Source organism: Berghia stephanieae, chromosome 6, assembly GCF_034508935.2.
Source record: "Berghia stephanieae isolate SIO BIC M18660-M18661 chromosome 6, UCSD_Bste_1.3, whole genome shotgun sequence".
NCBI classification, from domain to species: Eukaryota; Metazoa; Mollusca; class Gastropoda; order Nudibranchia; family Aeolidiidae; genus Berghia; species Berghia stephanieae.
In genome coordinates this window covers 1,548,096-1,561,113 of record NC_088365.1, presented here as the reverse complement: position 1 = coordinate 1,561,113, position 13,018 = coordinate 1,548,096, and the positions used below count along the sequence as shown (strand labels likewise).

Sequence of the window (13,018 nt, the reverse complement as noted above, 5' to 3'; positions counted from 1 at the left end):
TACAATTTTTTTCCGAAAGAGACAACGCTGTTAACGGCCAGGTACTCATTTTACACATGAGAACGGTGAGAGAATGTGAGTGAAGAGCCTTTTCAAAGGAGTCCTCTACGCGCCGAGCAAGACTTGAACCAAGGACCTTCTGATCCGAAAGCGATTGTCATACCACAATAGCACATAGCCGCACAAATTAACCAGTTAACTGCCATTCTCTGTAAAGACAAGAATTTAAAAATTTGGCCAGAAGACTTGTCCTTCAAATATTGATCGATGTACCGCGTTTTGAGAGTTTTTGCTAAGATGAGGGTCATTTAGATCGGTCGATATTTTAAGGACGATTTTTCTGGCCATATTTTCAAATACCTACGTGTCTTCCCAGAGTACGGCAGTCAACTACTGGTTAAATAAAACTTTCACGTTCGTTGAACCTCTTGTGACATGAATCTATGATTTTCCCCCAAGAACCCGGATCTATTTATCCGGAGCAGTCCGGATGTACCGTGACATTGGAAAAGGCGATAAGGGCAAATTGGATAAGGGGAAAACCCGGATAAAAAACAGGAGGCGCGGCCAATCAGAAACCAGATTTTAACGCTCTTCTTGAAATTTCAATTCTGATAAAGAAGAGTGGCGCTTACGACTTTGGTTATTTTTAGAATGGTTGACGAGGCGAGGGTGGGTATTTAAGGCAAGTAAAACGTTAAGTCAGTAGTCTCTCTAATTTATCAGCTGTTTGGACAACTGCATAAATCCTTTTATATAACTCTGATTACAGCAGCTGTTTATCTTCGATTTTCTTGGACATCAAATTTACTGCATGTAAGTTGATGTGATATTTGTCAGTTGATTTTGATTTTTATTATAATCATTAACTAATTATAATATTCTTTTGAAATAGTAGTCAGGTATCATTATTATTTTTATTGTTATTATTACTTATTATTATATTATTATATTATTATTATTATTATTATTATTATTATTATTATTATTATTATTATTATATTATTATTATTATTATTATTATTATTATTATTATTATTATCATTACTATTATTATTATGTATTATTATTATTACTATATGATTATTATTATTATTATTATATTATTATTATTATTATTATTATTATTATTATTATTATTATTATTATTATTATTATTATTATTATTATTATTATTATTATTATTATTATTATTATTATCATTATTATTATTACTATTATTATTATTATTATTATCATCATCATCATTATTATCACTATTTCTTTTATCAAATTTATCATCTTATTGATATAATGATCAAAATTATATTACTTTAAACATTTTATTTAATAAATCATGAATAAATGCCTTATAAATTATAAATATAATATTCGAAATGCCAATATGGTTAAATGTTGTCCTCAATATTTCCCCAGATATACGACATAGCATTACTATCCGCATTGATAAGATCACCAGCCACTCTCGTTTCGAGATGCCATTGACAAATTCATCCAAAATGTTGAAACAAGTACGAAAACTGTATAAACACAAGCACAAGAAGAACAAAAATGACACTGAGACAAGCGTTGACAATAACTATCACAACAACAATCCTAACATAAACACAAACGACAGTCAATTCTATGATAACAACTGCAATATCGTCAGCAAAAGTTGTGAAAATCTGTATACAGAATTCACCCAGAATGACAACGCTGTTTCCTCCACATCGATTCGTGAATCTCAGCGACTACAAACTGAAATACAAACAGAAAGAACCACATCGTCACAATCAAGAACAACGATAGAAACAACCGAGTTGTTGCAAAAGAATATCACAGAGACACCAACTGACACAAGAAAAGCATCAAAACCTAGAAAATTGTCATTACCAGACAAAGAAATTAGATTCGATCAAATTACCCCAACCGAATATCCCAAGAGCAACAGTACTCAAAATCTGAAAGCAAACAAAGATACATTTTCTTTAAGGATACACTTGTTCAAAAAACGTAAGGGAAAATCCAGAGAGAACAATATCAACAAGTTACGCCGAAAAGGATCTGTCCCAGATAGCGAAAAGACCAAGTCACATTCGGAAACAATTCCTGAATTCACAAGTCGGCGTCACTCAGCACCCATTTATTGTCCACCCGATCCAAGCAGTAAACGTCTAAATGACAACTTTGAAACGTCAAGTCGTACAAGCACAAACAGTCTAGAAGCTCTCAGAGAAAATAGACGATCAGTCATCTCAAAGCTTGGTAAGTTTTGTTTTGCTTAATTTTATAGATTCTATTTAATGTAGAAAAAAAATTGATATAGGAGTTAACGTGACTGATAACACATTAATAAAAGAAATACAACAATACTCAAACACCGAAACCAAGCAAAGATGCATTTTCTTTAAGGAGGGGCTTGCTCGTCCTTAGCTTTATTCTATCCCTCTAATAGTGACGCGTAATGATATCAATTTTACAATAATAATTTGTGACGTCAAATTATCAAACGTTGAATTTTACTAAAATTAGATTTTTAAAAATTGAAGTAGATCTATATCATTTAAATATTTTTGAAAATGTCTTTTACAAAGGGATGACGAAATCGGAATGGATTGAGTGGTAGAATAAAATATTTCTTACACTCTTGGGTGTTGGGATTCGAACTTCGTTCCTAACCCACACTCTCAAGCTCGTGCAGCGGTTGGGAACACGTCCTGAATTCCAAAAAGGGCAAGAGTGTAAGAATCATATAATATGTAATTAGTTAGGTGATAAACCGATGTCTGAAACAGCGTAGAGATTTATTTAGGAACTGCATATAACAGCACTCGAAACAGATGTTACTCTAATATATAAGTTGGCATAGGTGGTTGGGGCACTAGCTTGTAACCTGAATGACGGGACTGGATACTGCCAATTTATTTCCACAACACTAAATGGATATTTGGGTCACTTTAGATCCGGCGACAGTAGGTACAGGCGACGTGAAACTGGAGAAAAATTGTACGCTACCTTACCATGTTATGTCCCAGATTTAGGTCATACGCCCAATGCCAGGGTAATCTTCAACTTCTGAACGGTGACAGGATTTCAGTGTAGCCAGGGTTGATGGTGGAACATTATGATTGTGTCGCTTTGCATGAGCAATTTTTCACTCCCCCCCCCCACCCCACCCCCTCACGCGCAATTTGCATCTTCTATATCTGCAAATACAATATTGCTGACCAAAGTTTTATTCGTATTCAATTTCATTTATGTACCGCTTACACATTCTCCTTTTCATTGACTCATTTTTTAAATATTTTGCTATAATTTTCAACAGATGATTACATCAAACACGTGAGAAAATCAATTGATGAAGGAAACATCGCCAGTGCTCCAAATCGCTTGTGCTGTGCTCAACTCCTTCGCACAGTCTATCTCCAAAGAGAGCAACAACACCGATACGAATCTCTCAAACAACAACACGCTCGTCGCCAAGGCAAACACCACAGTTTACCAGATGTCCATCTTTCGTCAAAATCCGCGTCGCAGTCAAACTCCAGAAGTCTTCAAAATTTCCACGACGCATCTTTTGATTCCAGTTCTTCAGATAGTCCTCGTCTAAGAACCAAGTTTCCTTATAAAACCCCAGAAGATTCAGAATGTTCCAGTATTTGTAGTAGTGAATATAATACTCACCACAGTAAAGACTTTGATAGTTTTACAACAGTGGGTTCAAATCAAAATTCTATAAACAATAATTTCAACGCCGACAATGGCTGTTCTAGTGAGGATGACGGGGACTCCACGGACAATGACTATGAAAAGTTTTATGAAAAATGCCATTCTAAAAACTCGCGTAGAATTCTTGCCAAAAACGACCGCCGGAAATCCATGCCGCTTTTCCCACAAGCCTGTGACATTGACATATATTGAGAGTGATACACATAGTCTAGTTTGTAAATGAAATCTTTGTGAATTGCATATTTTGATTTAATTACCAAAAATTTAGAGAAGTTGGATAGTGTCAAATAACCGATATGACCTACCCATTTAGTCTGATAGTTTTCTTGGAATTTAAAGAATTTAAATAAAAGTTAAATATTTTGTCTTTGGCTTGCCTTGAGTGCGTAAGTCAAATAAAAAACTAACCAATGATCTCGTTTGATATGTGACCCTTTGCCTCAACGAGGTGTTATGCCAGGGTAGATAAAGCGACAAATATGATTGTCAAAATGACTACAAATACCAATTTACATATTTTTTCAATGTGGCAAATTTACCCCAAAAAAGACATAATATAGAATAAACCGTAAATTCATTTTATCGTCGTTACCATCAATTTTCAGATACTAGTTTGTCTCTACAGGACACTAGTTTGAGGAAATGGTTCACACAATATATTATAGAAAACTAATTATTTTTACCCCTGCTCTCAAACTGCCTCAGTACATAACTTGTCTGATTTTGATCTTGCTCTGTATATTGTTTTCTTGAGGTACTCAGTGGAAGTAGCAATCTACTCGTCTTGTGTAAAAATATCAATTTATTATTATTATTATTATTATTATTATTATTATTATTATTATTATTATTATTATTATATTATTATTATTATTATTATTATTATTGTTGTTGTTATTATTATTATCATTAATATTATTATTATTATCATTATTATTATTATTATTATTATTATTATTATTATTATTATTATTATTATTACAATGTAATATATCATTATATATTTAAGACAGCGACGGGTGATATGCATTGGTTTGCGTAGGGTACTTATTTTCCGAAAAATAGTAGATAGGCTTAAATCTATTTATAACAAAAATGTTATCACGTATTGCTCCTAAATTATTGTGTTTAGGCATTCGTAGATAACCCAAAGAAGAAGAGACTGATTGGCCTCAATTCTCATTGTTGTTGTTTTAGGAAAACAGCTCGTAAACCTTAAAATGATATGATCTGATTCAAGTCTATAATGTTTTGTTTGATCATCAAATAACTATAAAATAGAGCTTTTATATAGCGCAATATCCACTAAATGTGCTCAAAGCTCTTTACAAAGGGTCCCTGACCAACAGCAACACGTAACATGTCGAACGATACACAATGCCTAAAAGGTGATTTTGCACTTTTCTGGCGACACATACAACGTTCTTGACGGCCATGTACTCATTTTACACTTGAGTACGATGAGAGAATGTGAGTAAAGGGTCTTTTCCAAGAACTTAACTATGCGCCGAGCGATGCTCGAACCCAGGACCTTTCGATCCGAAAGCGAGTGTCATACCACAAGACCACATAGCCGCAAAAATAAATAACTATATTATAACGTACCTCAGCTTAATATAACTCTCACTCACCAGCCTCTGATTCATCCATTTATAACGTTATTTTTCATCGTTAGAAGAATTTCGTAATAAATCGTTATCTGATGTCTTACTCTTATTTTAGATCTAAATAGATAGCTCGTTGTCTTAAATCATGAATGACAACTCTATTTCAGTGAGAAGATAAAATAATAATTTAATCTTTAACGGGCAAGAGATAATATTGTTGGACGTTTGGCTTTCAAAGCTATTTTGTTATTCTATATTCTATTTATAATTGCACTCCTTTTTTGGAATAGTTTTTCGTTCTGATAATATGTCTTTGAGTAAATAATATGCAAAATGTTAAAATCATAGACACTAATAATATGACCTTAAAGTGCTCGTTATAAATCCTTTAAAATGTTCGATAGTGCTTTATTCATGATGTGAATATAGGTGTTTATTTAATTTGATATCATATTTATAAGATCTTGATACATCTAACGTGTCACTCGTTCTTAAGGCCAGCCATTTTCCTCGGTTTATCTATTTTTTAACAAAAGTAATACGAGATGACACTATTTATAGATAGATACTATGAGTGAATGTAGGATTTATTATAAATAGCGTTATGAAAAAATATAGATAGGGATATGATGTCTTTTTCCTGTTCGCTGTCATCTGATCCAAAGGGCCCTTGATTAACTTATTTATTTTTGGAGGGGGGGAGGGGGGTAATGGGGGGGGGGGGTAATATCAATAGGTGTAAGAAAAAAGTATATCCTGGATTTGAATGTTGTCACAGATTTACAATTTAAATATTATGAAGAAAACTTCATCCCACTTTATCCAGGATGTTGGACTGATAAAGAGCGTTGTTTGCACGGACCCCACCAGACAACTTTGATTTTCCAGGATATAGATTTTATAATTGATGTTTACTTTGGTGGGTTTTTTTAGATTTTAATAAAAAATATCCATGAATGTTAATGAGAATCTAACGTCTTGAAAAGGAAAATAATTTCTTCATATCCTAGCCATTTTACCCTTCATAGTTGGGAGTGGCAATACTATTGACATATTTCATGATTGTCAATATTGCATTAGTTCGTACCTCCACCGCCATGAAAACAAAAATAAACACATTTTGATTCTTTTCAATGTTTCGTTTTCGCACAGAATTGAAAAGAACCTTAAATTGTTGTATTTTTTTTTTTAAATAAATTAAACAAATAATAATACGAGGCCTTTAAGTTTAAACCCGAAGGCATATATTGTATTATTCATTGAGCGTATTTTTGAGCAAAGCGTAAAATTAAGATTAGAAAGGAAATACAGACGTCTAATATAAATCAGCAATCCATTTTACACACGCAGCTAGAGAGTTCTCATCAAAATGCTCACTTAAATATAGTAACAGATACATTATCTTAATTTCCATATACTTAATGCGGTCACCAAGGACATTATATAATCTATTCTTAGAGATATTATTTCAACTCATTTTATTTTCTTTAACGAATACAAACTCATTGCTAACTTTTAAATGTTACTTTTTGCTTTGGGTTTGTATGACATTTCGCAAAAATCCTGAAAAAAGTTTGTAAGGATAGACTCTAGAGTTGACTCACTCAACTCTAACACCGACTATATATTATGTGTAGTTTACCCGGCTTACTTTTACCCCATGAGAAAAATTATAGAATTATAGAATTATTATAGAATAAAAATTATATCAAAGGTAGTGTTTTTAGTTTTTGCATGTTAATAGTAGTTGAAAAAAACTATGTACATGCTCGTTTTTAATACATTTTTTCCTACTTTGAAAAGTAGCAAAAATCTCTACGATTGAGTGAGTTAAAAATAAGATTTCATATAGTACTTTGGCATGCCCCTCTTTAGTGTTTTTTTTTTTTTTTTTTTTTTTTTGATATCTTGAACCATATTTTCATTGGTCCAACTTTATAGTTTAAGATCATAATGATATTTACTGTAAATATTATTTTCTTGTATATAGATAGATATGTTTAATAAATGAAAAACCAAAACATACAAAATGTGCTTTGTTTTAATTTTGATATATCTATTTCTATTTAAAGTTTGCATGCTCTATTTTTGAGATTCTGAGAGATATTTAGGAAGAGGGTTAGAGTGGAAGTTGGGGAGAGAGAGAGAGAGAGAGAGAGAGAGAGAGAGAGAGAGAGAGAGAGAGAGAGAGAGAGAGAGAGTTTGGGTAAGAGAGAAAGAATGTCAAATAAAAAGAGGGAGTGAGTGTTTAAAATAATGACTGGAATGATAAAATTTGTGATGATGATGATGATGATGATGATGATGATGATGATGATGATGATGATGATGAAGATGATGATGATGATGGCGGTGGTGGTGGTAATGATGACGATGATGATAATGATGAGCATGATGAGAAGAAAGAAGAGGATATGGGAAGGGGGGAATGAGGAAGAGGAGGATCTTTACTCAACGCTCATCCCAGTCACAAAGCAATGAACGAGGCAATCAAGGCAGATGGATGTCAATGATGATAAAAGATAGACTCTCTAAAAACCGGAAGAACGGGAATAAATAAATTTAAAAAAAACAATCAGACAAACTGGAAAAATAAAATCAAACAGACAAAGAATAACTAAAAAGAAGAAAAAAACAATAGAAAAGAAAACAACAACAAAAAGATTTTAAAAACTCAACAAGAAACAAAACAAAACAAAAACAATAAGAATACCACCATAAAAATTGTCTTGAGAATGTTTTGAAGGAGAGAACTCTATGTCACGCCACCCCGTGTCTGGGATTACCACTGATTTATCGTGACGTCAGCGGATCAAGGGTACGGTGCATACATACACTTGTCACAAACGTCAAACGTCGTTAACTCTCTCCTGACCAGCCATTTTCAGGATTTCCCCCAAAACTTCACACCCAACTACGGTGCGGCTATGTGGTCTAGTGGTATGACACTCGCTTTCGGATCGGAAGGTCTTGAGTTCGAGCCTCGCGCTCGGCGCATAGTTGAGTCCTTGGAAAAGGCTCTTCACTCACATTCTCTCACCGTACTCAGGTGTAAAATGAGTACCTGGCCGTTAACAGCGTTGTCTTTGAAAAATTGTAATATCGCCTAACAGGCGTCATGTCCCGTCCTACATGTTAAATGTTACTGTTGACCAGGGACCCCTTGTAAAGCGCTTTGAGCACATTTAGTGTATATTGCCCTATATAAAGCTCGATTTTAATTTTTTTTTAATTTTTAACTAAAACAATTTTTTTTTATCACTCAAACACAATAGCAGTAAGTTCTTGCGATAAATAATTTCTTTGGCAAAGCATACTCTACAACACACTTCATTTTGTTTACATTTTATGATGTACAAGACAAAATTCGAATAAGAATGAAGTTGGTTGTATCGTAACGAATGTGACGATTTTACTGTGGTTGGTAAGGAGAGATTTAACCGTCGTCAGTGGTCGGATGGGTGACAGGGATTGTAAAAGACATCTGTTCCTGGATTTATATATTTGGCTAGGGCGCTTAACTTAATTTATCTCTGTGTAAATGGTTATCTAACTATTTTTTTTTTTTAAACTTGAGCTTTTAAATAGCGTAATATCCACCAGACGTGTTCAAAGCTCTTTACCAAGCTTCACTGACCAATAGTAACACGTAACATGTAGAACGAGACATGACGCATGTTAGACAATATTACATTTTTTTCCGACAGAGACAACGCTGTTAACGGCCAGGTACTCATTTTACACCTGAGTTCAGTGCGAGAATGTGAGTAAAGAGCCTTTTCCAAGGACTCAACTATGCGCCGAGCGAGGCTCGAACCCAGGACCTTCCGATCCGAAAGCGAGTGTTGTACCACAAGACGCATAGCCACACAATGACAGATATTGAAAGAGCGTTAGTACAAAAAGAACCCCCACAAGGTGACATGTACTTTATGAAATGGAAACGCTTCTTATTGCCTCTGGGGGGAAAATGAAGCATTGTGGAACGCAATGAAAACTCGTTAAAATGCCTATATAGCTAGATGCCCATATCCATTCTATTTTATTACATTCAGTCTTAATTTCTTAATTTTTCTTCCCACTATTTTCCATTCTTTTTATTTTTTCTTATCATTATCTGTGATTTGCGTCATTTTATACACATTATGTTAGTGACAGTATAATTAAGATAATAAAATATATTTTTCTAACCTATGCTGCAAAGACAATTTTAACATGTTCCCTCACTCAACACTAGTCAAAAGAGGTACTATGTAAAATGCGATAAGAATTTAGGATCATTTTTTTTTTTAATTCGCCTTAGCGACACCATCTTCTCATCTCTCATTCGTCTTTATTGTTTCATTTATCGGGTTTTTGTTGACAAAGGGGAAACCCGAAACGTCTGTAATATCATCTGTCTTCGTTAATAAAATTGAACCTTTCGTTCAATTTGAATATTGTCATTTATTTCTTCGAGCTTCAAGCAACAACTTTTATATAATAATAAATAAATAAATTGAGCTTTTCTATAGCACAATATCCACTAAATGTGCTCAAAGCGCTTTACAAGGGGTCCCTTATCAACAACAACATTTTAACATGTAGGACGGGACATGCCGCCTGTTAGACGATATTACAATGTTTCGGACAAAGACAACGCTGTTATGGTCCAGATACTCATTTTACACATGAGTACGGTGAGAGAATGTGAGTAAAGAGTCTTTTCCAAGGACTCAACTTTGCGCCGAGCGAGGCTCGAACCCAGGACCTTCCGATCCGAAAGCGAGTGCCATACCACTAGACCACATAGCCGCACTATTATGGTAAGTGCGCCGTTGAAGTTCAAGTCTATGTAAAAAAACAAAACAAAACAACAACAACCTCGGAGTTATGGTCTGGGGATTGCAACCCTGTGAAGAGAAATACTGACCTCGTTGCTTTGCAAGGATCTTCATTGTTGCGAAATTCAAGGACATTCTGCTACTAGGAACAGTACAAAGAACTGACAAATTCGATCCCAAAATGCAGCATTCTATCTGTTGTTCTTATTACGAAATTTCACGAATTTTCCACTGAAAATGATCGCCCAAAATTATCTGTCTTTCCTCTGATATACAAATTTCGTACCTCTAAGTTGATTTGTCCAACATCATGTAACAAAGCCATCTCTTCATTCACTGCTTGACGAACAGTGGGTTCATAGAAAAGTACCTCAACTTCATCTAGGGTTGCTGTCTGTGAGGCGAAAGCTCCGCTAAGTATCGGAACCCCAAAAAATATGAAAAATAGGTTAAATTTATGAGCTTTACGAGTGAAGGAAGTTGAAAAACCTCTAAAACAGAATTTTTAAAAAACAATTTGATTTTTATTTTACTTTTGCCATTTACTTCACGTGGCTTTAAAATCAGAGTGTCATGGTTGTTCACAAATTATAATATTATTTACACCAAATTATGTAACTGTGTTGGTTTGTTATCAGGCTATGTAGTCTTGTGGTATGACACTCGCCTTCGATCTGAAGGTCCTGTGTTCGAGTCCCGCTCTGAGTCCTTGGAAATGCTCTTTTCTCACGTTTCTCAAACGTACTTAGGTGTAAAATGGCTGTTAACATCTTTGTCTTTATCGGAAAAATTGTAATATCGCCCAACCGGCGTGATGTCTCATCCTACATGTTAAGTGTTGCTGTCGCCTAGAGAACCCTTGTAAATCGCTATGAGCACGTTTAGTGGATATTGCACTATATAAAAGTTCTAGTCTTTTTTCTCAAGTTTTTCAATCTTGAAACCTGAACCTTGTTATATAAGTCTATGTAAAATCTAGGGTTTCGAGATATCATTGACGATTCAATTGTAAAGTAAACAAAATAGAAAAAAGATCTGAAGTAGATTTCAAAATTTGAAGTGCTTGCGTAATCTGTAAAAATAACAAACGTTTTTACAAGTAGGTGGGATAACTTAAAGTGCACAGTCTAGATCTATATCTATGTTCACATGTTAAGTGTTATGTTGAATAACATGAAAATATGCAAATGAGCACTACGAGCGACGTGCCTTTATTTGCAGGCCTGATAACCCAATTCCTTATAGGCCCATTGTTGTAATGGAATTCACAAAAAACTAGGCCCATAAGAATGTTCGGATTTCAGACCTGCATACATGTATACGTCGATTATGATATATTAGATTATGATGATTATTCTTATTCACGAGAAAGTGGTGTTGTAAGAAAGGTGGAAGTGTTTTGTATTTGTTGACCTATAGATAGTATGCGCTTGGCCAAGAAGCTCATAACATTGCCATCCAGAAGTATAACGGACCAACACACAGAACTGTGTGTATCCATGAACGTTTATAGTCAGGTTTAATACAGTTCAGTGAGCAAAAAATGATGGCAAAAAACAATAACAAAGACCTGAGTGACGTCATCTTCGAACTATCTATACAAGGTTATGTAGGTAATGAATATATCCATATCTAGACTTGTCGGTTATAATCAGTGTAAAAGACAAATGGAGATCAAAAGAATTTAAAGTTAAAATTATGAATACTTTACTCTAAGGCTTTCAAAATGTGATAGTGTTTGCGTTGGACGACCTATTCTAGGTTATGTAGGTAATACATAATCGCAGTATATAATATAAGAGGTGTGGTCGACTTCATCACGTCTGACCGATAATCAGAAGGTCTGAGGTTCGATCCCAAATCGAGGTAGACTGACTTTTTGAGATTTTTTTTTCTTGTATTTTTCTTTCTTGCTTTGTCTGGCACCGTTCATACACACTTGTTCAGATCTTTATCTTACACCGGTGCCTGCTCCCTGCCTAGTTTCTTAATGTAATCGACGAGTGGAGCATTAGATTTTATGGGTCTCAACGGTTTTGTGACATGTCACTCGCCTTGGGACCAGTAGTTTCGCGGTTCGAGTCACGGTGTCTGCGGTTCAAATCTGATTTCTTGGAAAGGGCTCTTTTATAAATTATTTTCTTCCTTACTCAGGTGCATTATGAATACCTGGTCGGGAATGGCGCCATGTCTTATTCTACATGTTAAGTGTTGCTGTTTGCTTCGTTATCTAGGGCAGATTAAGTTGACAATAAGCTACATAAAATAATTTCTTTACGATTTAACCAACAATTATCTCGTTCCGTTTTCTTTTATAATCACAAAATTTGAAGATTTTATAAAGTAGTTAGAAAGAACTTAATTCTGTGATGTACGCGGCATTTATTTCTTTTGAGTAAAGGCTTAGAAATAATTTATTTGTATATTAGATGGGTCTGACGTTTAGTTGAAAATCGTGAAAAATGGTCGGAACAGGAGAGAGTTAATTTGTCGACCTCTACGTTTTGTTCTTTTCTGCTCAACAAACATTTTGCAAGGAATAGCTCTAAAAATAACCAATCAAGCAGAGAATAGAGTAATAGAGTGATTTACCAAAAAGTATGAGCTAACAATGGGCTACTAACATCATGTACTTCTCTAAGTTTCATTTAAGATGGCCTATACATTAATTTGTCAACCTGTAAGTTTTGTTCTTTTCTGCTCAATAAAATTTTGGAAGGAATATAAGAAAATAAGTAGGAGAAAAATATCTGTTCAATGTTATAGTTATAATATAACGTTATAACAAGTGTAACTAAATGACAAATTGCCATATTTATGGACAATAAAGATCTATTATTATTATTATTATTATTATTATTATTATTATTATTATTA

The 13,018-nt window shown here is 34.0% G+C and overlaps 1 protein-coding gene across 1 annotated transcript; it reads left to right on the top strand.

Annotated features, from left to right (window-relative positions):
• The first annotated feature begins 678 nt into the window (after positions 1-678).
• LOC144975949 (uncharacterized) lies at positions 679-4,039 on the top strand. The gene is made up of 3 exons (XM_078920176.1): positions 679-816; positions 1,417-2,247; positions 3,308-4,039. The coding sequence occupies exons 2-3, from the start codon at positions 1,476-1,478 to the stop codon at positions 3,901-3,903; spliced, it is 1,368 nt and encodes a 455-aa protein (XP_078776302.1). The 5' UTR covers positions 679-816; positions 1,417-1,475; the 3' UTR covers positions 3,904-4,039.
• The last annotated feature ends 8,979 nt before the right edge of the window (positions 4,040-13,018 follow it).